Source organism: Balaenoptera ricei, chromosome X, assembly GCF_028023285.1.
Source record: "Balaenoptera ricei isolate mBalRic1 chromosome X, mBalRic1.hap2, whole genome shotgun sequence".
NCBI classification, from domain to species: Eukaryota; Metazoa; Chordata; class Mammalia; order Artiodactyla; family Balaenopteridae; genus Balaenoptera; species Balaenoptera ricei.
This window is the reverse complement of record NC_082660.1, coordinates 228,121-254,020: the sequence shown is the minus strand read 5'-3', so window position 1 is coordinate 254,020 and position 25,900 is coordinate 228,121. Positions and strand designations below refer to the sequence as shown.

Below are 25,900 nucleotides of genomic sequence, written 5' to 3'. Positions count from 1 at the left end.
GCGGGCTCCTCCGAAGCTGGCTCGTGCAGCCCCTCCAGGCCTGCGTGAGAGGCAGGACGGTGCAGACAGCTGCACACCTGAGCCCGCGGAGCGTGGAGTCGCGCCTTCGGGCGCCGGGCCGCCCACGAGAGGCCGCTCGCGGCTTGCAGAACGCGCACTTCCAGACGCCGTTCTGGTTCCTGTAAACACGGTTTTGTTTAGCGCTTTCTGTTACGTCCTGTAGAGGGGAATCGAAGGCGGTCCCCGGTTACCCGCGTGTTCCACGTGAACACGGAGTAACCGAAGTTACCAAACCATTTGAATGGAAGCGACTTAAAGGGCTCCTGGGACTGCGGTGCTTTGTTAAGTGAGGATATCACCAATTTTCTTTCTCAGAATCTGGGGTGGAGTTCCACGGTGGTCTTTGATACATTTATACGTGTCAGATTGTTACCTTCGGCCGCGACGGGTGGCGTGCTTCCTTAGCTCGTGGCCCAGATGATTCTGTGTGATCCTTTAATTTGATGTGATTTCACGTAACCGCGTGTCTGGGGTGACGCTGCGTGAGCGGCTCTGTGGCTGGATGTGTGAACCTGGGTGTTGGTGGTGGACACGTGCGCGCTTATCCCTGGGCCTGGCGGCACATCCCAGGGCCGTGTCCCGTCCCCCGTGTGCAGGACGTGGTGAACACCCACCCGGGCTTGGCATTCCTGAAGGAAGCGTCGGAGTTCCACTCCCGCTACATCACCACGGTGAGTACGAGCACGTCCGCTGCCCCTGTGGCTTCCGTGGGCGCCTGAGGCCCGGGCTCCAGGCCTGCCGTGAGGGAACGGACGCCCAGCCCCTGCACCCGTGGCCCCTCACAGCCCCGCTTTCCCACCAGGAAGCGGGTGTGGGGCTCGGGCGCGCGTGGGCTGTGTGTCCCACCTGGGTCCCAGCTGGGCCCCAGCTGGGCGCGCTCAGCGAGAGCCTGGGTGGTCCTGGCCGCGTGCCCCGGGCTCGGACAGGTCGGGGCAGGCGAGGGGACGTCCGCAGACCCAGCGGTCTCCCTCTCTGGGCAGCCTGGGCCCCTCAGCCTGAGGGCCTGGCCTCCTCGGCTCCAGGCCAGCACGCCCAGCGAGTTGGAGCGCGGCGGGCCGGGTGCCGGCCTGGCCCGGGGACACGAGGACTCCACAGCCCAGCCCCCGCTCGGGTCAGAGGTCGCCTGGGGAGGACGGCCCTCCGGCTCTGGGTGGAGGTGGGCAGCGCCGCGGCCCCATGGCACGCTTGTTGCATGGCACGGAGCCGTCGCTCGTGGAAGCCTGCGTGCCCGCGGTTCCACAGGCCTCCCTCCGCCCCCTCACCGCTCCACGTCGCCCTGAGGGGTCGTCGCCGAGGAGCGGTGCCCAGAGCCGTGCCTTATTCCAGCGGCGGCAGGGAGCGCTGCGTGTGAACGGGGCTGGGTGCCAGGAGCTCCGTTCCCGTGCCCCGGCCTCTGTGCGCAGACAGGACAAGGCAGGACACGTCCGGGCGGAGGGGACGGGCTACAGCAGGGACGGGGGAGGGGATGCCCCGGGAGGAGGACAGGTGAGGGGACAGCCCGTGACAGGGACAGGCGAGGGGACGTCTCAGATGAGGACAGGTGAGCAGATGCCCTGGGACAGGCGAGGGGCGTCCCCACCTGGGAGCAGAGCTAAGCCCCGTGGCCAAGGTGGGCCTCACTGTGCAGGGCGCAGGGGTCACTCTCTGGCCTTAACGTTTTCCATTCAGCGGTCAGTTGAGCGTCCGTGGAAGCCTTGGGAGCAGTTTCTCAAACCACCCGCAGTGTAAGAAAGACTCCCAGCCCCACAGGAACTGCCTGCCCACGCCGTCCCAGCTCAGGTGTGGCCATCTCACCCGGACATCCCCCTGCATGTGGCAGCGGGTCCGCCTTTCCTGCCACCTGTGTCCTCCCTGCAGCTGGAGGCAGGACTGCTCCCCCCCCACCGTCTGATGACGTGCGGGCGGTCGCCCTCTGCTGGCGACACGGGGCCCTGCGGCCCGGGGTGCGGAGCTCCTGGTGGGGCCAGGCAGGAGCTCGTAGGCGAGGCCCCGGGCCGGGTACCTGCAGGACCACACGTGGGGTTGCCGCACAGTCACGTGCGGGGCCCCCGGCCCCCCGCGTCCCGGTGCTCAGCCGACGGGCCTCCTCCTACAGGTCGTACAGAGGATCTTCTACGCGGTCAACAGGTCTTGGTCCGGGAGGATCACGTGCGCGGAGCTCCGGAGGAGCACGTTCCTGCAGGTGGGTGGCGGCTGCCCGAGGGGACACGGGGCCTCCTGCATGCCCCCGCCCACTCATCCAGCCTCCCGGCATCCACCGCGACCCATCCACCCATCCCTCCGCCCGCCCCCCAGCGATCCCCCATCCCTCCACCAACCTGTCAGCGGTCACCCCACCCGTCTGCCCACCCGTCGTCATTACCCCACCCAGCCTCCCTCCCTCCCTTCCCTTCCCCAACGTCATCCGTTTCTCCGCCCACACGCCAATAGTCCATTCTTTATCCACATACACATCGTCCGTCGGTCCACTCACCCCTCTGCCCACCCGTCGTCTCTCCCTGCACCTACCAGCCTGTCACACGTCCCTCCGTCGGCTAACGCATCACCTGTTTCCCCCACCCGGTCCACCCACCCGTCGTCCACCTCCTTGTCCATCCACCCAGCCGTTACCCATCCCTCCAGCACGCTATCACCTGTTCCTGCCTCGATCCCCCACCCACCATCCCCTTCTTCATCTACCCACGCGCTCGTTCATCCCTCCACCCCCCCACCAGTAACCCATCGCTACACCAACCCCTAGATCATCCCTCTGTCCACCCTCCCATCCTCCATCCCCCTCCCTCCACCCACCCACTCTCCATCCGCCTCCCTCCTCCCTCCCATTCTCCATCCCTCCACCCCTCCACCCAGCACCCAGCTTATCCGCGGTCACCCCATTCATCTGCCCGCCTGTCATCATTACCCCACCCACCTTGCATCCCTCCACCCAGCACCCAGCTTATCCGCGGTCACCCCATTCATCTGCCCACCTGTCGTTACCCCACCCACCTTCCATCCCTCCACCCAGCACCCATCTGGTCCGCGGTCACCCATCCGGCACCCAGCTTATCCGCGGTCACCCCATTCATCTGCCCACCTGTCATCGTTACCCCACCCACCTTCCATCCCTCCACCCAGCACCCAGCTTATCCGCGGTCACCCCACTCATCTGCCCACCTGTCATCACTACCCCACCCACCTTGCATCCCTCCGCCGTCATCCGTCCCTCGTCCCCCGACTCGTCCGTCATCCGTTCATTTTCCTTCCTTTCCTTTATCCACCCGCCCACCCTTTTCCTTCTTCCATTCGTCGTGTACCCTTCCTTTCCCCTTGTCCATCCGGGAGGCACGGCCCCGCCCTCTGGGGAGCGGGTGCACCCGGGTTCTGTGGACCTGTGCGTGTCGACAAGGGCGGGGCTGACCCGCTCGCGTCAGGAGCCCCCGGCCACGAGAGCGTACGTGCTTGGGCTGCTCCGTGCTGCGGTGTCGGGGCCCTGACCGGTGCGCCCCGACCTGGGTGCTGGGCTCCCAGCCCTCAAGCAGGTCTCCACCAGCGCTGACCCTCCACCCTCAGGACGTGAGACTCCTGGGCGGGGCGGGGCGGGGCGGGGGGGGGGGGGGTCCCACCTGCGGGAGGCCCGTCTCCACGCTGCAGCTGGAGGTGCCTGGCAGCAGTCTTCTGGGTCTGTCCTGGCAGAACGTGGCGCTCCTGGAAGACGAGGCGGACATCAACCAGCTGACCGAGTTCTTCTCCTACGAGCACTTCTACGTCATCTACTGCAAGTTCTGGGAGCTGGACACGGACCACGACCTGCTCATTGACGCGCAGGACCTGGCCCGGCACAGCGACCACGGTGAGGGCGCGGCCGGCGGGCGGCGGGGACGCAGCACAGGACGCACGGGGACCGGGACGGACACGGGACACGGCACGGGACGCACGGGGACCGGGGCGGACACGGGACACGGCACGGGACGCACGGGGACCGGGGCGGACACGGGACACGGCACGGGACCTGTGGGGACTGGGGCGGACACAGGACACGTGGGAATGGGGCAGACACGGGACACAGCACAGGACGGATGGGGGTCGGGGCGGACACAGGACACGGCACGGGACGCAGGGGGACCGGGGCAGGCACGGGACACGGCACGGGACCTGTGGGGACCGGGACAGACACGGGACACATGGGAATGGGGCGGACACGGGACACAGCACAGGACGGATGGGGGTCGGGGCGGACACGGGACAGCACGGGACCCGCGGGGACCGGGACGCACAGGTCCTGCCGTTGGTGGAGGCGCTCTCTGGGGGGCGTGGAGCCCCCGTCCTGAGCAGAGGCAGCGGCTGCCCCACACAGGCTCTGTCCGTCCCCCCACTCTCCCCGCCCACCTCCCCTCCATTTGTGCTCAAGTGTTTCGGGCCCACCCCACCCGTCATTTCACGCCAGGTCCCCTGATGAGCCCCGGCGTGGGCCAGTCTGGGTGCTGCCCTGAGCCTCCAGCACCAGTTCCCATAGCTGAGCAAACTGTCCCCGTATGCTGTATCTCTCGGCAGCGTTCCCCTCCCTCCCTCCCTCCCTCCCTCCTCCCGCGGCTTCCTGCTCTGTGTCGGGGCCTCGAGCGGCCCGTCTGCGGAGTGGACGGTGCCCTGTCTGCGTGGGCGGCTCTGGGCACCGTCCTGAGGCCAGATTCCAGCTCGGGGCCACTGGGGCCGGGGCGGGTGGGACGGCGGCGGCGGGCCCCCGGGAGCCGTCCTGAGGGGAGGGAACGGCGGAGCGGAGACGCAGTTCTCTGAGAGGTTGTACTTCTGGCTTCTGGGTTTGACTGTGAGCTTCCGTGCCTTCTCACCACAGAAAGGCCTGAGAAGTTGCACTCTGGCTTCTCACAGTTCAGGAGCAGCAGGGGGGAATCCAGTGTCAATGCTTCTTTGATCAGAGAAAATTATCACCTCCTACCTCCCGTGACAAGAAATCACATTTTCAGGGTACACAGAGTGGGCCAGAATTTAAGTGCGCCATGGGTTCTTAGTCTTAGAAACCATTTTCTTAAGACTGCACGTTTTCGTGTAACGGATATTTCACGTACCCACGCGCACAACCGAATTTCTGCATCCTCGGGGCGTGTGTCTTGTCTGTGGTGACGGGGCCCGGACGTGAGCTCCCCGGGGCACTGTCTGCTTGCTATATCTCTTGGACTGGCCTTGCGAGGATGCCGTGGACGCTGGCGTGTGGACGCCTGAGCGGACGTGGGTCTCTCTCAACTCCGTCCCTAAATTCGACGCCTGGTCTCAACTCCAACTCCCTGTGTGATCTCGGGAATAGCTCCAGGCGCAGACCCGTGGTGGCCGGCACGTGGTTCCCCAGATCGGGGGTCACCTGTCCCCGCCTGTCCCCACGACCCTCTCCTGGTGCCCACATCCCTGTGTCCCTGTGTCCACCCCGTCGAGGTCTCACGTCAGGGCGTCTCGTGGGGCTGGTGTTGGGGCTTTGTCACCAGGCTGGGCTGGTGGCGTTGTGGCCTCGTCTGTCTGTCCTGGAGACACGACTGACTGTGGGGACCGTGGTCTTGCGGCCAGCACAGGACACTGGGTGGCTTCGTGCACAGTCCCCCAGCTGTGGACGTGAGTGCCGTGATGCGTCCCTCCCCTTCCATCTGCCGCTTCCTAACCTACCAGGTCCTGCACGAGAGGCGGCAGGGCTCCTCCTTACGTCGTGGGAAGGAACGGGCAGAGGGGCAGAGCTGACCTGTCCCGTGTCCCACGGACGAGTGGGTTCTGGTCTCAGATTGCCGGTCGTGGCAGTGAGTCTGAGTCAGCTGTCCAGTTCCCTGGGGCTGTCGTCATGGCGGGGTGGTGGGGGGACCCTCAAAGAACAGGAAATTATCCTCCCAGTTCTGAGGCCAGAGGTCCAAAATCAACGCATTTATGAAGGACTGTCATCCAGGAGGGGCTTCCTGAGGCGGCTGTATCGGATGACCACAAATCGGGGGCTTAAAATCCACCCTCCCCCACCCTGGGGACCAGCCGTCTGAGGTCAAGGTGCCCCAGGGCCGCGCTCCCTCCAGAGGCTCCAGGGGAGGGTCCTTCCCGTCTCTTCCAGCTCCTGGGGGCTCCAGGCGTCCCTGGGCTTGTGGCCGCCTCCCTCCCGTCTCTGCCTCTGTCTTCCCGGGGCTTCTCCTCTGTGTCTGGGTCTCTCCTCTTCTGTCTCTTAGAAGGACCCTGTCATTGGATGTAGGGCCACCCTCATCCAGGAGGCCACCTCATCTCAGACCCTTCACTGCATCACATCTGCAGAGACACTGTTTCCACATAAGGTCCCGTTCGCAGCCCAGGAGTCAGGACGTGGACGTGTCTTTCTGAGAAACACCGTTCAGCCTCTGACACCATCCGGTCATTTCCCGTTAGAGGTGACTTTCAGTGAGGCCGGATGACTTGGGGGAAAAGACACTTGGTCTTTATTTCCCCATTTTTGTGGCTATAGATCTTGGGTATGGGCTGAAAAGTGTCCCCAAAATTTACACGATGAAGCCCTGACCTCCGGGACCTCAGGATGTGACAGTATTTGGAGATGAGGCCTTCAAAGAGGGGATGAAGGTAAAATGAGGTCACTAGGGTGGGTCCTGATCCCACAGGACAGGTGTCCTTATAAGAAGAGATCAGGGCCCAGACACACACAGAGGGACAGCCCTGTGAGGACACAGGGAGGAGAGGGCCGTCTACACGCCCAGGAGAGAGGCCTCAGGAGGGACCAGCCCTGCCCACACCTGGATCTCAGACTGCAGCCTCCGGGACTGGGGGAGAAATAACGTGTGCCGTTTAAGCCACCCCGTCTGCGGTGCTTCATCATGGGAGCCCCAGCCGACTGATTTGGTGTCTTTCACTCTTCCATCCTCTTAGTTGCCAGCGGGTTGGATGCATTTGTGTGCTGATCACAACAACTGAGTGTTTGGAGGCAGAGCCTCCGAGAGGGTGGACGTGTGCGTCCTGCCTTTACCGCCCACTCTGTCTTGGGGCCCCTGGGCCAGCTCTTCACTCTGCTTTGCTCTGGGCTCAGGTCCGGGACTGGAACGCGCCGGGCAGCGCTGAGGGAGGCCGGGAGCAGGAGGTTCAGTCCCGAGGGTTCCGCCTGACCGGGCTCGGGTCTCGGCCTTCAGACCTGAGCCCGCCCGGCCACCTGCACGGCTGCGACGCTGGGCCAGGAGCAGCGTGCAGGGCTCACGGCTGGCTTCCTCTTTTGCAGCCATATCCACCAAGATGATCGAGAGGATCTTCTCCGGAGCCGTGACGCGGTGCGTCCCAGCCGCTCTCATCGGGGTTTGGGCTGACGTTCCGCACGCGCATCCGGGTCTGACTCATTCGCCCTTGATGTGAGGTGGCCGTGCTCTGGGAGCATGTGCCATCGTCACATGAGGTCGTGAGTTAGGGACACGTGTGTACACACCTTTGTCACACGAGGTCACGAGTCGGGGACACATGCCACTCACAGGTCACATGTAAGGGACACGCCATCGTCACATGAGGTCGTGAGTTAGGGACAGGCGTACACACCTTTGTCACACGAGGTCACGAGTCGGGGACACACCTTTGTTACACGAGGGTCACGAGTCAACACATGCCACTCACATGAGGTCACATGTAAGGGACACGCCATTGTCACATGAGGTCGTGAGTTAGGGATACACGTACACACCTTTGTCACACGAGGTCACGAGTCGGGGACACACCTTTGTTACACGAGGTCACGAGTCGACACATGCCACTCACGAGGTCACATGTAAGGGACACGCCATTGTCACAGGTCGTGAGTTATGGACACGTACACATCTTTGTCACACGAGGTCACGAGTTGGGGACACACCTTTGTTACACGAGGTCACGAGTCTGGGACACATGCCACTCACATGAGGTCACATGTAAGGGACATGCCATTGTCGCATGAGGTCGTGAGCTAGGGACACGCGTACACACCTTTGTCACACGAGGTCACAAGTAGGGGACACACCTTTGTTACACGAGGTCATGAGTTGGGGACACGTGCCACTCACATGAGGTCACGTGTAAGGGACACACCATTGTCGCATGAGGTCGTGAGTTAGGGACACGCATACACACCTTTGTCACACGAGGTCACAAGTCAGGGACACACCTTTGTTTCACGAGGTCATGAGTCGGGGACACATGCCACTCACATGAGGTCACATGTAAGGGACACGCCATTGTCGCATGAGGTCGTGAGTTAGGGACTCGCGTACACACCTTTGCCACGAGGTCGTGAGTTGGGGGACACAGGCCCCTGCCCCTGAGGCTGTGAGGCGGCTGTGACCACGGCGGCTGCTCCTGCCCCAGCTGGGCCCCAGGGACCCTCCTCCGGGTCACGTGGTCTCTCAGGCCTTGTCCCGAGGAGGAACCAAGGGTGCAGGACTGGGCTGGGTGCAGGGTTCCCCACGCCCCGGGGGAGGTGGGCGGGGACCCCGCCTCAGGCCACTGCTGCCTGACGCAGTCTTTGTCTCTCGGTTCCGGCCCTGAATGCAGAGGGAAAAAAGTGCAGAAAGAAGGAAAAATAAGCTACGCTGACTTTGTCTGGTTCTTGATCTCCGAGGAAGACAAGAAAACCCCAACCAGGTGAGTATCTGGCAGCTGCCCTCTGCCCCACTTGCTGGAACACTTAGAAGCAGGGGCTGGTGGTCACCCCCGAGCGAGGGCGCCCCCCCTCCGTGATCCACCTGGGCAAGGTCAGACACAGGCGGGGCTCGCGCTGGGGGAGGGGTCCCCGGCTGGTGGCGTCTGTCCCAGGCGGGGCTCGCGCTGGGGGAGGGGTCCCCGGCTGGTGGCGTCTGTCCCAGGCGGGGCTCGCGCTGGGGGAGGCGTCCCCGGGTGCTGGGGTCCGTGCTGGGCGGCCACGCTGACCGTGGCCCGGCGTCACAGCATCGAGTACTGGTTCCGCTGCATGGACCTGGATGGGGACGGGGTGCTGTCCATGTACGAGCTGGAGTACTTCTACGAGGAGCAGTGCCGCCGGCTGGACAGCATGGCCATCGAGGCCCTGCCCTTTGAGGACTGCCTGTGCCAGATGCTGGACCTGGTGAAGCCCCAGAGCGAAGGTGATGCCGGAGGGCGGGGTGCCCCAGTGAGACAGGGACACCCCCGGGGGAGGGGGTCCCCCGACCCCATGGCCCGGTGCCTGTGCTCCTTCACGGCCCACGTGGGGAGCCCAAGCCCGGGACGCCCGGTGTGGGCACTTCAGAGGGCCCCCCGCCCTCGGCTCCCCCTCGTCCAGCCCTGTGCTGGGGTCCCCGGGGTGTGTTTGGTGGGTGTGGGAGCCGGGAGCCCACCAGGTGCGTCCGTCCAGGGGCGCCCAGGACACCTTCCAGGGTCAGAGGCTGGCTCTGCGCGGACCCACCCGCCTCAGTCGGTGTCGTGCGTCCGTGTCCTGCACCCTGGTCTCAGGTGTCGGCACCGGGGGCCACGGTGTCCTGGGCCTTCCTGCCCTGGCTTAGGGCCTCCTGCCCCGTGTCCGCGGGTCCAGGGCAGCTCGGGCCCCGCCCTCAGGTGACGCGCGCGCGGCCCTCACTGCGTCGGGCCCTGTCTCCCGCCCGTCCCCTCCCCCGGGCTTCTGCCCACACCCGTGGCCTGGCTCGCGGCGGGGGGCGCTGGGTCCTGAGGCGCGTCGTTACGCACGCACGGAGGGGACGCGGCTCCTGGGCGCACGTGGGAGCCGTGGGAGCTCACGTGCCGCCTCTGCCCGCAGGGAGGATCACGCTTCACGACCTGAAGAAGTGCAAGCTGGCCAGCGTCTTCTTCGACACCTTCTTCAACATCGAGAAGTACCTGGACCACGAGCAGAGAGAGCAGGTCTCCCTGTTCAGGGTGAGCGGGGGGGAGTGGGGCGCGGGGCGCGGGGGCACCTCCGGGTCCCCTCCCCCTCCCCCCTGGGTGACATGACGCGCATGCTTCCCGCAGGAGAGCAGGTCTCCCTGTTCAGGGTGAGCGGGGGGCGGGGCGCGGGGGCACCTCCGGGTTCCCTCCCCCTCCCCCCCACCCGTGTGACACGACGCGCATGCTTCCCGCAGGAGAGCGAGAGCGAGGGCCCCGAGATGTCCGACTGGGAGAGGTACGCCGCCGAGGAGTACGACATCCTGGTGGCTGAGGAGGCTGTGGGGGAGCCCTGGGACGACGAGTAAGGGCGCGGCGGGGACACGGGGACCCGGGACGCGGGGACGGCCAGCTGGGGGGGACGGGGGCCCGGGATGCGGGGATGCAGGTGGGGGGACGGGGGCCCGGGACGCGGGGATGGCCAGCTGGGGGGACGGGGACACTCCCCCTGTGTCACAGCCCGAGGAGCCCGCAGGCAAGAGACGCTTGCTGTGCTCCACCTGCCGCCGCCCCACCCCGAGGGCAGGGACCTGTGGAGGCTGGGCCCGCAGCAGCTCCCCGCCCTGTCCCCGGGCGCTCACCCCGCTCCCGACCGCCCGGCCTCACGCAGCCCTGGCCCCGGGAGGGCTTCCTGCTGAGTCAGGCCCTTCCGCGGCTCCACACACGGTCCTCCGGGGTCCCGTGTGCCATCTCCCGAGCTCTCTCGCCCTCGGGGGTGGGACCGGCAGGCGGCTTGAGGGGCGCAGAGCCCAGCCCTGCGGAAGGGTGGCCGGGGGAGCCGGCAGGGCAGCCCCTCGGGGGGCTTCCCGTCGGGGAGCGTGGTTGTAGCTCAGTGGGCGCGCCTGCCGACGACGCCCCTCCTCCCCCGTGGCTGGCGGGTGTGGACGGGTGAGGGGAGCCGGGGACTGCGCGTCTCCCCCAGGGCCTCGGTCCTCAGGCTTGAAAGTAGCCTTGCGGTAGAGGAGGGTTGGGGTCCGGCGTTCATGCCTGGGTCCCTGACGGGCTCGGACCCTCACCCGGTCCCGCCCAGAGCCTCCCCGCCTGCCTCTTCCCCTGACGCGGCTGCTCGGCCCCAGGGCCGGGGCTGGCACGGCTCCTCGTGTGTGTGGCGCACGGGTGGCAGTGGAGCCCGGGGCTTGAGGGTCACCCTCCGCCTCTGAGGAGGGGGCTTCAGCTTGCCGACCGCGGCGCTGCCTGCCCAGGGGTCCGAGGGGGTTCAGAGCGGGCGGGACGGTGAGCACGCCTGTCACCCCGGACCCCGCCCACCCTCAGGGCCTGTCTTTGGTCCAGGTGTTTGGCCTTTTCCAGAAGGTCACAGAGGTGGAATCCCCCAGCCCCTTCACGCCCGCCTTTGCTCTCAGCACGCGGCCTCTCAGAGCCCCGCGCGTCCCTGGGCGCGTCAGGAGGTTGGGCCCCTTCACACCTGGCCGCTCCTCACCGGCGATGGACGCTTGCTTGCTGGTGTCTCTTGCTTCGGGCCTGGGCACGCGTGGACGGCTGCGCGGTTGAGACGTGCGAGCTGGTTTCGTGGGGCTGTAAGCGCTCGTCTTCCGGCTCAGAGCCTGGGCGGGAGGTTCCGGGTCACCTCCACGAGCCGCCCACCCATCTTCCCACGTGGCTGCGCCACTTTGCGTCCCCACCGGTGTCGGGCGTGCGTTCCCGCAGCTCCACATCCTCGCCGGCTCTGCCGTGGTTACGGTTGGTTTGTTTTTTTAATTGTAGCCACTCGGACGTGTGCAGCAGGATTGCGTCCCGGCTTTAGCTGTCCTTGTCGCCCTTTTCTGGTGAAGGGCCGTGTCTTCTGTCTGTTCCCCATCGTGGGTTGTTTCCTTTTGATCGAGTCTCGGGTTCTTTACGTCTTCTGGATACAAGCCCTTCAGGAGAGAGGGGACTTGTATTTCCTCGCCGTTTGTGGTGTATCTTTTCCTTCTCCTAACCTTGTGTATCACGGAGGAGACGCTCTGAACTTTGATGAACTGCCATTTGTCACTTTGTCTTTACGGGCTGGGCTTTGGCGTCACGTGTGAGAAATGATTGCCTAATCCAAAGCCACAGAGACTCTCCTGGAAGTTGCAGCGTTTTCCACTTTACGCTGGGTCTGTGATCTGCTCTGAGGGACCTCCCCTGCGGGGCATGGGGCTGGTCCCGGTTATTTTTTATGCACGTGGATGTCCAGTGTAACGCAAGGCCACCAGGTCGGCATCTCCGCTGAGAATCACTTGACCGTGTCTGTGGGCCTGTCTGTGAGCTCCTTCGGTTCTGTTGACGCTCGTCTCTGTCCGGCCCCCGGTGCGACGCCGTCTCGCTCGCCGTGGCCTCGGGGTGCGGCAGTGATCGCGTAGCGAGGCCTCCGACTCTGGTCGTGCTCAGAACCGTCTGGGTCACTCCGGTTGCTTTGGCTTCTGTGTGAATCGTAGAGTCGGCCTGACTGTCCAGGAAGCGCCTGGGAGACGTTTACTGGGCTGAGCCGGGTCTCTACGTGGTGAGACTTGGCACCGTGACCGGGCGACCCCCTGTGAGTTGGTCTCGGGACTGTCTGGCCCGTGACCGGTGTGGCTGGCCTCGGGCCGCCCACCCGGCTGTGCTTCCTGCAGCTGCGAGGTAACCCGGCCTGTGCGAGGTGAGACCCCGCGTGCTTCAGCGAGGTGTCGGCTGTGCTGGTTCCTTTGTTTTGACGTGGACGTTTCCGAACAAGCTTGTCTCTACACAGTATTAAGCTGAGACTCTGAGGAAGGAACGAGCGCTCTGGGGACAGTGACGCCTTAGTGACATCGGGCTTCCTGACCCGCAAAGCACTCTTTCCGTTTATTTAGGCCTCTGACCTCTCCTGCCAGTGTTGTGTAGTTTTCAGTGTATGGATCTTACACGTATTTTGTGAAGTTTGTACTTGAGTACGTCGTCGTGTTTGGTATTGAAGCGGTCCTGCTGAGCTCTCCGTCCCAGCAGTTCACTGGTGACGTAGAGAAATACGGTTTATTCATCTTGTGGTGGTTCCTCCAGCACCCAGCACGGTGCTGAATCAGAGTGGTGACGGGAGACGGCCTGGCCTTGATCCCACGTCAGGGGTGGAGTCCCCCGCTGCCCGGGAAGCGTGGCGCTGCTGCGGGATGCTTCCGCCCACGTGCTTCCCCAGCCTGCGGACACTCCGCTTCACTGCCGTTCGCGGAGACTCTGAATCCTGCGCTTTGTCAGCTGCCTTGGCCAGGTGGCCCCTCGCCGGTCGTCTGCCGACACAGACACAGTGTGGTTCTCGTGGTTGAACCGGCTTTGCCTTCCCGTGACAAACCTGGTCACGGTACACGGGCCTTCTCGTTTGTTCTCGGATTCTGCTGCAGCGATCGCTTGCAGTTTCTTGTGACACTGTGCCCTGCTGTGGCACCGGGGTCACGCGGGCCTCCTGGCAACCATCCTGGAGTCGGGGTCACGGCCTCCTGCAACAGAGAGGGTGCCTCCTCCCGCCCTCGGGAGGAGTTTGGGTGGGGGACGTGCCTGTTTTCCCCGCGGGCAGGACTCAGCAAGGAGGCCGTCGGCGTGGCGGTCCTGCGCTCACGCATCGGGGGTCTGCCAGCAGCGCCTCCGGCCGTGGGGGAGCACAGGTGGGGGGCGCGCCCGCCCGTGTCCTCACCAAGCCCCTCCCTGCAGGTACGAGGCGGAGCTCAGCCCCGTGGACCAGAAGCTGGGCGCGCTGCGGTCTCCACGGGCCCAGAGGCCCTTCTTCGAGGTGCCAACCGGCCTGGGCGCCGTCGAGCTGTATGAGTACGAGTGCGGGGATGACGACCTGCCGCCCTCGTGACCTGTGGCCTCCGCGGGGCGTGAACGCGGCCTCTGCCTCGGGAACAGAACGGTGTGCTCGTGGAGCTCTTTTACAGAAAGTGAAGTGCGTTTGTATGGAGAGACGTTCTTATTTATTCAGCACAGAAGCTGGCCAGAGACGGTCACTGAGGGGGGCCCCACCCGCCCCGGAGGAGCTGCCGCGCGTGCGAGAGCCCCAGCCCGGCCTGGCGGCGAGGACGCGCTGTCCAGCTTCCAAGTGTAGGTGTTTGCAGACTCGCGTTGCCTGGCCAGCGGTTCACCTCGTCTGGCTGAGCGGCTCCCAGGCGCCACCCAGGAGATCTGCCTGCGGTCGTGGAGGTGCGCTGACTTCGGGGCGGGGTGTGGTCGTCAGGAACATTCCAGGAGCCCCGGCGCCTCCGTCCCGCGGGCGCCCCCGCAGGGGCCACTGTCCTGGCCGCAGCTTCTCCCCCAGAGGGAGCGCCCACGTCAGCATATCATCTTTTACTGTTTTTGTGTAAATGTACAGAATATGTAAAGTGGAGCTTTATTTGCTGTGCAGAGCAGTTTAAAAACGTTTTATGAGATCACGTTTGTATTTTCAAATAAAGAAATTAAGGATTTTCAGCCCCAGGCTCACCTTGGGACAAAAACGGACACAGCGGCCGGGGATTCCGAAGGCAGGTCACAGAGGGACGTGGGGCAGACGGTGGTGTCAGTGCGGGGAGACCGCAGGGTGTGGAGGCCCTCAGGGCAAGGAGCCGGGGGCGCAGGTCCCAGGCCCTGGGCCCCGGGGCACTTGCAGCCTGACCCTCTGGCCACGGTGGGCCCGGGTGGCCGCTGTCGCCCGCGGTCACTTCTGATCTGTGCGTGACGGGGCGCGAGCCTTCCCCGCAGACACCACAGGGAGGCCCCGACGCCCACCCTCCATGCCGCTCGGGCCACCCCCGGGTCCGGCACGGCTGAGTCGGCACCAACCTGAGACTTGAGGGGAGGGCGCGGCCCCGCGTGTCCAGGGGGAGGTGGCCGACGAGCGTCCCCCTGCCCAGGCCAGGGACAGGTCGTCTAAGGTCTGGGCACTGAGCAGACCTCAGGGAATGAGTCCGTCCACCCTGCAGCTGGGCCCGCGGCAGTGGACAGAAGACGCGCCCACGGCAGGGCCGGCAGCGAGAGGAGGAGCCGGCCCCCCGCAGAGCCAGACCACGTGGGACCACACAGGGCAGAGCCCCCCCGGACTGGTGCACTGACCATGCGGGGTCTGCGCAAGGTGCCTCGGAGGGGGGGCACCTCTGCTCCTAAAGGGCCGTCCCAGGCCCACACTCACCGGGGCTCCGGCAGCACTGCCCCAGCCCGGAGTCAGGAGGGACGCCAGGACCCCAGGGCGCCCCTGACCCAGTGGCCTGAGCCATGCGGGCCTGGGCGCACGCCTGAGGCGCCCGAGCGAGCCCCAGTCTACACCTGGGGTATCAGAGCACCTGGGGTGGCTCAGTGGGGCCTGGGCCACCTGACAACCAGCCAGCCGCGGGTGATGGTGCACACGGTGGCCCCGGGTCACTGGGACCAGGGCCTGGATCCCCGGTGCTGACTGCACAGGGGCCCCTCCCATCCCCACGCTGGGCTCAGGTCTCACCTGGGAGACCCCAGCGGCTGCAGAGTCCCCCCTGCTCCCTCGCTGCCCCCCATTACCCACAGCACAGGGGACGCCTCACCTGCTGGACTGGGGATTTGCAGACGGTTCTGGGTTCCCCGCCGACCACGGAGGTGCCGGCCAGGGCGTCCAGGTGGAGCTCGTCCCCGCGGGCAGCTCTGCAGTGGCAGGAGCGGTCAGCCGCGGTGGCACAGCAGGGCTGCTGCTTCCCCCCCCCCCCCCCAGGCCACTCCCTGTTCCGAGGACGCCCGCCTCTCACCCCCCGCCCCCCCCCACCTCCCCACAGACCCCTTGGGGGCGGCAACGGGTTGTCGACAGGCTCCGCGCCCCCCTCCCCCAAGGCCTGCACGCCCTCGGGGATGAAGTCCCACAAGTGGGCGAGCCTGCAGCAACAGGGTGCCTGGATGGGGACGGGGACGGGGGAGGGGACCCCCCAGGAGCTCACCTGTGCCCCCACCCCACGCTCACAGCGGCGAGCACGCCGTGCGGGGACACGGAGGCTCGGGGGCGGGGGAGCGCCCTGCCCCGCGGGAATCCCCCCGGCCCTCCTCACCACAGCGCGGGCCGGGCACTCACGCTCTGCCAGGATCCGGCGGAACTGGGCGAGCAGGGGCAGGACGCCGAGGCTGGGGACGCGCTGGCTGGCGGCTATGGTCCTCCTCTGTCCTTCCGTCCTTCACCTGGGGCTCCGGGGCCTCGGGCCTCCGGGAAGGCGAAGGCCTGCCCATCCCTGGAGGCGGGGCTCAGGGAGAGGGCGGGGCGTATGCAGGGATGGGCCTAGAGGGCGGGGCCAGTGTGGGCGGGGCTCAGGACTTAGAGCTCAGAGAAGTGGGCGGGGCTCGGGTGGAGGGGTGAGGCTTAGAGACGGGGTGGGTCCAGAGGAGGGGGCGGGACTGCTAGGGCGGGGCCAGAGGTGGGCGGGGCTCAGGACTTGGAAGAGCTCTGATGGGGGAACCGGAGCTCAGAGAAGTGGGCGGGGCTCAGGCAGAGGGGCGGGACCTAAGCGTACCTGTGCACCCGGTGGGTGGCGTAAGCACCAGGCTGTGAGCCAGCAGCCCGTGGAGTAGCAGGGGACGCAAATGCACTCCGTGGGGTCGCTGCCCAGGCCGTATGTGTCCAAGGACGCGTGGGGGTGTCAGGGGGCACCTCCCATGTGCAGGGGTCTGAGAGACCTTCCCAGTGCAGGGTCAGGGGGCCCTCCCATGTGCAGGGGTGGGCGGTCTGGGGGCACCCAATATGCCAGGGTCCGGGTGAACCTGCAGGGGTGGGAGGAGGTGGTGTCCCGGCTCTGAGGATCCGTATCTGCATGTTTTACCAAGAGAAGCCATCGTGGCCTTGACACCCCCTTTCCTTCCAGGGGAAGGGTGTGGGGCTCCTCACCCCCAACAGAGGCTGGAAAACTTCTGTGCACCGTGGCCACACCCACAGGCCTGTGACCCAGGTCTGAGCCGAGCCGCAGGGGTTCGGACCCCAGACCTGCCTGGGGCCTCCCCCGGCCCCCATACTTCAGGGGAGTGGGCCGGTGTCTGGATCAGGTTGTCAACCAAGACAGCAGGGCAGAGCCCCCTCCCCAGGTGACCCAGGTTCAAGACAATCCAGAGAAGAATCCGGAAGAGCCTCCCCACCTTCGCCTCCCCCAGAGGCAAAATAATGACAGGGTCCCGGGAAACAGGCGTGTGGTCGAGGGAAGGGTGACCCACAGGCTGATGCAGTGCAGGTGAACGGGGACCCTTGAGCCTGGGGACACTCACGGGGCTGGGGGGGGGGGGGCACAGAACCACAGCAACACACACGCATGGAGGCCACTGATCCACGGCCGAGATGCTGGGGGCAGGGTCTGCCTACATCCAGCTACACTCGCACCGGCCACGTCACCTCCGGTCCACGGACACCCTCACAGCCTTTCAGCACGACGACCGGATGGAAACCCGCTGACCAGGGGAGACGCTCACGATTCATTACCAAGAGAGAAGGGCACGTGTGGGGCACGTGTGGAGCCCGACGTGGCCGCCAACGTTGGACACTCGGTTCCTGGAATTTGGGGATCGTCTGGACGTCTCGGGCTGCTCCACAACGAGGAAGAAACGAGGCCGTTCCCGCCCAGGAGCAAACTGCAGGAAACCTAACGTGAAACCTGCGTGTGACGATCTCAGAAACTGCAGAAAAGGGGAGGCTGGTCGCCACGTCCCTGCAGGACGGGGAGGGTAAAGGGCGTCCGACGGCTGTCCAGGGGAAGCTGGGCACCTGGCCTGTGCGCAGCCCTGGGTCCGGAAGGACCCGTGCCGGCCGGGAACGCCCGCCCAGCGCTCACGCTCCGAGAGGGGCTCCGTCCCGGCCCTTCCTGAGAAACTGCCGCAGCGCGCGAGGGGCAGGGGGTCAACCCCCAAGGGGGGGAGAATCCGCGGCAGCAGCGGAAAGCCTGAGGCCCGGGGGCTGCAGGCCGTCCCTTCCAGGGCTCGGACACAGCACCGAGCCCAGACGAGTGGACGAGGCGAGAAGAGCAGCACCGCCTCCCCCGACACGCTTTCGGGACCGAGACCAGGTTGGCCCCGATTCAAGGCGGGCTCATCAGAGAATATGCCGACACTTGTGAGTAACCCCCGATGTGAAGGCAGGGGTGTTGGCGAGGGAAACACACGAGGAAACACAACCCAGGGTGAGACAGCCGCTCGCCACACCCCGGACGCCACGATTCTGGGGTCAACTCTTCCACGAAGACGAAGAATCAGAAAACCAACCTCGCTCGCATGCCGTCATGACAACGTGACAGCTCAGATGAGACAGAGGACAGATAGATGCCCACCCCGAGGGACGGGGAGACCCCTCCCCGCGTCACCGTCGGCAGCACAAGTCCCCACACTCAACACGAAGCTCACGCACGGGGCCCTCCCTCGTACCCTGTGTAAGGATGGGCCAAGGTCGGGTGTGCGGGGATGCCCAAGTGGGCGGGTCTACGGAGGGGACAGTCTGCCGCCTGACCAGAGAGCAGGCAGCTGCAGGAACTGCCCAGACGCCCCGGGGTGAGGGACGCCTGTCCCCGGCAGATGCAGAAGCACCTGTAGGTAAGTGCTGCCCTCACCCGGCCCCTGAGACGCCCTGGGGTTCCTGCAGACGGCAGGAAGGTCCCGGGCTCAGCTGGGAAAGCCGCCCCCCACCCCGGGGACAGTCCAGCCCAACACAGAACCACAGGTTACTCCCCAGCCTGGGCAACAGGGCGAGACCCCCCCTCCATGTGCCACCCCCGACCTGTCACATATCCCAATGACACACCGGGGCCGTTTCCTCCCATCCCCCCCTCCTGTCCTCAGGGACAGGACACAAAGGCCAACGTCCCTAAGGTGGGGCTGACTTCATAAGCCACATGGGATGGACTCAGTGTGCATGTCCCCCCAAATCCACGTGTGGAGGCCCTAACCCCCCGGTGGGACAGGATTAGGAGGTGAGGCCTTGGGAGGTGATCAGGGTTAATGACGTCACACGCTTGCGGTCCCATGATGGGGTCAGAGTCCTCGTAAGACTCAGGACAGAGCTTCCCCTCTGCTCTGTGAGGACACAGAAGGGGCCGCCTATGACCCGGCCCAGAAGAGGCCTCTCCAGAACCTGACCCGCTGGCACCCTGGTCTCAGAGTCCAGCCTCCAAGACAAGAGACAAACGTCTGATGTTACAGCCGGCCCGTCTGCTGTAACCACTGCCCGACAGGACAGGACACCAGGATTCCCCGTGCCCATGCGCAGCCGAGGACACACTGCAGACCAGGGCGGTGATTTCTAAGGAGGCAGCAGGTGACCCCAGCGTGTCCCCGCCGTCCTCAGGCCCCGGCGACTCACCGTGACTTCACGCCCCGGCTGGGTGGCCGCGGGGCACCGTCAGACCTTCCAGGCTTCCTGCTGCGGCAGAAGAGCAGGGATGGGGCGTTTCAGAGCCCGCGGTTATGTTCGTCCTGGTCACCGTCTCCTCGAAGGTGTCACCAAAGTGGTGGCAATGCTGGGAGTTGCAGAAAGGGATGGTTACCACGGCAACACTTTAAGCACACACTGGTGGCCACTGTGTTCCAAAACTGAAAGTCACAGAGTGGGGACAGCCACCCGTGGCCCAGCCGCACTGCCTGGACCCCAGACTAACTGTGCCTGTGGTGCCCTCAGCACCCCCCGCCCCTCGGGCCTGGCCTTGGCCCAGCGCGGAGGCGCGTCCAACACCCACCGGGGAGGCTGGACCCCGAGCCTCGTCCTCGGGGCGAGATGCACCCTCAGCAGAGGGTCCAAGCCATGGCCACCGTGCCAGGCCCTCAACCGGGGACGCGCCTTCCGTGGGGAGGGTGGGGCCCCCCGGGCAGCAAGGGGGCCACGGTGAGGCTACACGGCCACTCGGACCAGAGCTGAACTGAGCCACATGCAGGCGGCCTCCGGGGGGCATGGAAAACCCAGCAAAGGAAGGTGGAGAAAAAACCGGTGAGACTGTGTCCTCACCTCTTGTAGAAAACCCCCCGGGGGGGTCAGAGGTTGAAAACAGAGAAGAACCCATCCCGAAAGTAAAACTCAAAATAAAAGGCAATCCAGGAGATTGGTTCAAGATGGCGGAGTAGAAGGATGTGCACTCAACCCCTCTTGCGAGAGCACCAGAATCACAACTAACTGCTGAACAATCATTGACAGGAAGACACTGGAACTCACCAAAAAAGATACCCCACATCCAAAGACAAAGGAGAGGCCGCAGTGAGATGGTAGGAGGGGCGCAATCACAATCAAATCAAATCAAATCCCATACCTGCTGGGTGGGTGACTCACAAACTGGAGAACACTTATACCACAGAAGTCCACCCACTGGAGTGAAGGTTCTGAGCCCCACGTCAGGCTTCCCAACCTGGGGGTCCAGCAACGGGAGGAGGAATTCCTAGAGAATCAGACTTTGAAGTCTACTGGGACTTGATTGCAGGACTTTGACAGAACTAGGGGAAACAGAGACTCCACTCTTGGAGGGCACACACAAAGTAGTGTGCACATCAGGACCCAGGGGAAGGAGCAGTGACCCCATAGCAGACTGAACCAGACACAACTGCTAGTGTTGGAGGGTCTCATGCAGAGGCATGGGGTTGGCTGTGGCTCACCATGAGGACAAGGACACTGGGAACAGAAGTTCTGGGAGGTACTCCTTGGCGTGAGCCCTCCCAGAGTCCACCATTAGCCCCACCAAAGACCCAGGTAGGCTCGAGTGCTGGGTCACCTCAGGCCAAACAACCAACAGGGAGGGAACCTAGCCCCACCCACCAGCAGACAAGTGGATTAAAGTTTTGCTGAGCACTGTCCACCAGAGCAACACCCAGCTCTACCCACCACCAGTCCCTCCCATCAGGAAACTTGCACAAGCCTCTTAGAGAGCCTCATCCACCAGAGGGCAGACAGCAGAAGCAAGAAGAACTACAATCCTGCAGCCTGTGGAACGAAAACCACATTCACAGAAAGACAGACAAGATGAAAAGGCAGAGGGCTGTGTACAAGATGAAAAGACAGAGGGCTATGTACCAGATGAAGGAACAAGATAAAACCCCAGAAAAACAACTAAATGAAGTGGAGATAGGCGACCTTCCAGAGAAAGATTTCAGAATAATGATAGTGAAGGTGATCCAGGACCTCGGAAAAAGAATGGAGGCAAAGATCGAGAAGATGCAAGAAATGTTTAACAAAGACCCAGAAGAATTAAAGAACAAACAAACAGAGATGAACAATACAATAACTGAAATGAAAACTACACTAGAAGGAATCAATAGCAGAATAACTGAGGCAGAAGAATGGATAAGTGACCTGGAAAACAGAATGGTGGAATTCACTGCTGCAGAACAGAATAGAGAAAAAAGAATGAAAAGAAATGAAGACAGCCTAAGAGACCTCTGGGACAACATTAAACGCAACAACATTCGCATTAAAGGGGTCCCAGAAGGAGAAGAGAGAGAGAAAGGACCCGAGAAAATATTTGAAGAGATTATAGTTGAAAACGTCCCTAACATGGGAAAGGAAATAGCCACCCAAGTCCAGGAAGTGCAGTGAGTCCCATACAGGATAAACCCAAGGAGAAACACGCCGAGACACATAGTAATCAAATTGGCAAAAATTAAAGACAAAGAAAAATTATTGAAAGCAGCAAGGGAAAAACGACAAATAACATACAAGGGAACTCCCATAAGGTTAACAGCTGATTTCTCAGCAGAAACTCTGCAAGCCAGAAGGGAGTGGCATGACACATTTAAAGTGATGAAAGAGAAAAATCTACAACCAAGATTACTCTACCCGGCAAGGATCTCATTCAGATTCGATGGAGAAATCAAAAGCTTTACAGACAAGCAAAAGCTAAGAGAATTCAGCACCACCAAACCAGCTCTACAACAAATGAGAAACACAAGAGAAGAAAAGGACCTACAAAAACAAACCCAAAACAATTAAGAAAATGGTAATAGGAATATACATATTGATAATTACCTTAAACATGAACGGATTAAATGCTCCAACCAAAAGACACAGGCTCGCTGAATGGATACAAAAACAAGACCCATATATATGCTGTCTACAAGAGACTCACTTCAGACCTAAGGACACATACAGACTGAAAGTGAGGGGATGGAAAAAGATATTCCATGCGAATTGAAATCAAAAGAGAGCTGGAGTAGCAATACTCATATCAGATAATATAGGCTTTAAAATAAAGCATGTTACAAGAGACAAGGAAGGACACTACATAATGATCAAGGGATCAACCCAAGAAGAAGGTATAACAATTATAAATATATACGCACCCAACATGGGAGCACCTCAATACATAAGGCAACTGCTAACAGCTATAAAAGAGGAAATCGACAGTAACACAATAATAGTGGGGACTTTAACACCTCACTTACACCAATGGACAGATCATCCAAACAGAAAATTAATAAGGAAACACAAGCTTTAAATGACACAATAGACCAAATAGATTTAATTGATATTTATAGGACATTCCATCCAAAAACAGCAGATTACACTTTCTTCTCAAGGGTGCACGGAACATTCTCCAGGACAGATCACATCTTGGGTCACAAATCAAGCCTCACTAAATTTAAGAAAATTGAAATCATATCACGCATCTTTTCCGACCACAACGCTATGAGATTAGAAATCAATTACAGGGGAAAAAAACGTAAAAAACACAAGCACATGGAGGTTAAACAATACGTTACTAAATAACCAAGAGATCACTGAAGAAATCAAAGAGGAAATCAAAAAATACCTAAAGACAAATGACAATGAAAACACGATGATCCAAAACCTATGGGATGCAGCAAAAGCAGTTCTAAGGGGGAAGTTTATAGCAATACGATCCTACCTCAAGAAACAAGAAAAATCTCAAGTAAACAATCTAACCTTACACCTAAAGGAACTAGAGAAAGAAGAACAAAGAAAACCGAAAGTTAGCAGAAGGAAAGAAATCAGAAATATCAGAGCAGAAATAAATGAAAGAGAAACAAAGAGAACAACAGCAAAGATCAATAAAACTAAAAGCTGGTTCTTTGAGAAGATAAACAAAATTGATAAACCGTTAGCCAGACTCATCAAGAAAAAGAAGGAGAGGACTCAAATCAATAAAATTAGAAATGAAAAAGGAGAAGTTACAACAGACACGGCAGAAATACAAAGCATCCTAAGGGACTACTACAAGCAACTCTATGCCAATAAAATGGACAACCTGGAAGAAATGGACAAATTCTTAGAAAGGTATAACCTTCCAAGACTGAACCAGGAAGAAACAGAAAATGTGAACAGACCAATCAAAAGTAATGAAATTGAAACTGTGATTAAAAATCTTCCAACAAACAAAAGCCCAGGACCAGATGGCTTCACAGGTGAATTCTATCAAACATTTAGAGAAGAGCTAACACCCATCCTTCTCAAACTCTTCCAAAAAATTGCAGAGGAAGGAACACTCCCAAACTCATTCTATGAGGCCACCATCACCCTGATACCAAAACCAGACAAAGATGCTACAAAAAAAGAAAATTACAGACCAATATCACTGATAAATATAGATGCAAAAATCCTCAACAAAATACTAGCAAACAGAATCCAACAACACATTAATAGGATCATACACTACGATCAAGTGGGATTCATCCCAGGGATGCAAGGATTCTTCAATATACACAAATCAATCAATGTGATACACCATATTAACAAATTGAAGAATAAAAACCATATGATCATCTCAACAGATGCAGAAAATGCTTTTGACAAAATTCGACACCCATTTTTGATAAAACTCTCCAGAATGTGGGCAGAGAGGAACCTACCTCAACATAATAAAGGCCATATACGACAAACCCACAGCAAACATCATTCTCAATGGTGAAAAACTGACAGCATTTCCTCTAAGATCAGGAACAAGACAAGGATGTCCACTCTCACCACTATTATTCAACATAGTTTTGGAAGTCCTAGCCACGGCAGTCAGAGAAGAAAAAGAAATAAAAGGAATACAAATTGGAAAAGAAGAAGTATAACTGTCACTGTTTGCGGATGACATGATAGTACACACAGAGAATCCTAAAGATGCCACTAGAAAACTACAAGAGCTAATCAATGAATTTGATAAAGTGGCAGGATACAAAATTAATGCACAGAAATCTCTTGCATTCCTATACACTAATGATGAAAAATCTGAAAGAGAATTTAAGGAAACACTTCCATTTACCACTGCAACAAAAAGAATAAAATACCTAGGAATAAACCTACCTAGGGAGACAAAAGACCTGTATGCAAAAAGCTATAAGACAGTGATGAAAGAAATTAAAGACGTTACCAACAGATGGAGAGATATACCATGTCCTTGGATTGGAAGAATCAATATTGTGAAAATGATTATACTACCCAAAGCAATCTACAGATTCAATGCAATCCCTATCAAATTATCAATGGCATTTTTTACAGAACTGGAACAAAAAAATCTTAAAATTTGTATGGAGGCACAAGACACCCTGAACAGCCAAAGCTGAGTCTTGAGGGAAAAAAACGGAGCTGGAGGAATCAGACTCCCTGACTTCAGACTATACTACAAAGCTACAGTAATCAAGACAATATGGTACTGGCACAAAACCAGAAATAGAGATCAATGGAACAGGGTAGAAAGCCCAGAGATAAACCCACGCACCTATGGTCAACTAATCCATGACAAAGGAGGCAAGGATATACAATGGAGAAAAGACAGTCTCTTCAATAAGTGGTGCTGGGAAAACTGGACAGCTACATGTAAAAGAATGAAATTAGAACACTCATACACAAAAATAAACTCAAAATGGATTGGAGACCTAAATGTAAGACCAGACAGTATAACACTCCTAGAAGAAAACATGGGAAGAACACTCTTTGACATAAATCACAGCAAGATCTTTTTTGGTCCACCTCCTAGAGTAATGGAAATAAAAACAAACAAATGGGACCTAATGAAACTTAAAAGTGCAAAGCAAAGGAAACTACAAACAAGATGAAAAGACAACCCTCAGAAGGGGAGAAAATATTTGCAAACGAATCAACGGACAAAGGATTAATCTCCAAAATATATAAACAGCTCGTGCAGCTCAATATTAAAAAAACAAACAACCCCATCCAAAAATGGGCAGAAGATCTAAATACACATTTCTCCAAAGAAGACATACAGATGGGCAAGAAGCACATGAAAAGCTGCTCAGCATCACTAATTATTAGAGAAATGCAAATCAAAACTACAATGAGGTATCACCTCACACCAGTTAGAAAGGGCATCATCAGAAAATCTACAAACAACAAATGCTGGAGAGGGTGTGGAGAAAAGGGAACCCTCTTGCACTGTTGGTGGGAATGTAAATTGATACAGCCACTATGGAGAGCAGGATGGAGGTTCCTTAAAAAACTAAAAATAGAACTACCATATGACCCAGACATCCCACTCCTGGGCGCATACCCTGAGAAAACCATAATTCCAAAAGAGTCATGTACCATTGCAGTGTCCATTAGCAGCTCTATTTACAATAGCCAGGACATGGAAGCAACCTAAGTGTCCATCGACAGATGAATGGATAAAGAAGATGTGGCACAGATACACAATGGAATATTACTCAGCCATAAAAAGGAACGAAATTGAGTTATTTGTAGTGAGCTGGATGGACCTAGAGTCTGTCACACAGAATGAAGTTAGAAAGAGAAAAACAAACACCATATGGTAACACATATATATGGAATCTGAAAAAAAGAAAATGGTTCTGAAGAACCTAAGGGCAGGACAGGAATAAAGACACTAACATAGAAAATGGACTTGAGGACACGGGGAGGGGGAAGGGTAAGCTGGGACGAAGTGAGAGAGTGGCATGGACATATATACTCCACCAAATGTAAAACAGATAGCTAGTGGGAAGCAGCCGCATAGCACAGGGAGATGAGCTCGGTGCTCTGTGACCACCTAGAGGGGTGGGATAGGGAGGGTGGGAGGGAGACGCAAGAGGGAGGAGATACGGGGATATATGTATATGTATACCTGATTCACTTTGTTGTACAGCAGAAACTGACACACCATTGTAA

The 25,900-nt window shown here is 59.6% G+C and overlaps 1 protein-coding gene across 5 annotated transcripts in view; it reads left to right on the top strand.

Annotated features, from left to right (window-relative positions):
- Positions 1–14,307, top strand: part of PPP2R3B (protein phosphatase 2 regulatory subunit B''beta) — a 64,878-nt gene extending 50,571 nt beyond the window's left edge. For 4 of the 5 annotated variants that reach the window (XM_059910227.1, XM_059910224.1, XM_059910228.1 and 1 more), the window contains 9 exons: positions 657–731; positions 2,156–2,242; positions 3,736–3,892; positions 7,277–7,325; positions 8,569–8,658; positions 8,962–9,137; positions 9,785–9,903; positions 10,107–10,213; positions 13,552–14,307. In XM_059910227.1, coding sequence (XP_059766210.1) covers positions 657–731; positions 2,156–2,242; positions 3,736–3,892; positions 7,277–7,325; positions 8,569–8,658; positions 8,962–9,137; positions 9,785–9,903; positions 10,107–10,213; positions 13,552–13,702 — 1,011 coding nt within the window. In that variant the 3' untranslated portion in view covers positions 13,703–14,307. The remainder of the gene's footprint in view (positions 1–656; positions 732–2,155; positions 2,243–3,735; positions 3,893–7,276; positions 7,326–8,568; positions 8,659–8,961; positions 9,138–9,784; positions 9,904–10,106; positions 10,214–13,551) is intronic. The other variant, XM_059910225.1, reaches the window with a different exon arrangement.
- The last annotated feature ends 11,593 nt before the right edge of the window (positions 14,308–25,900 follow it).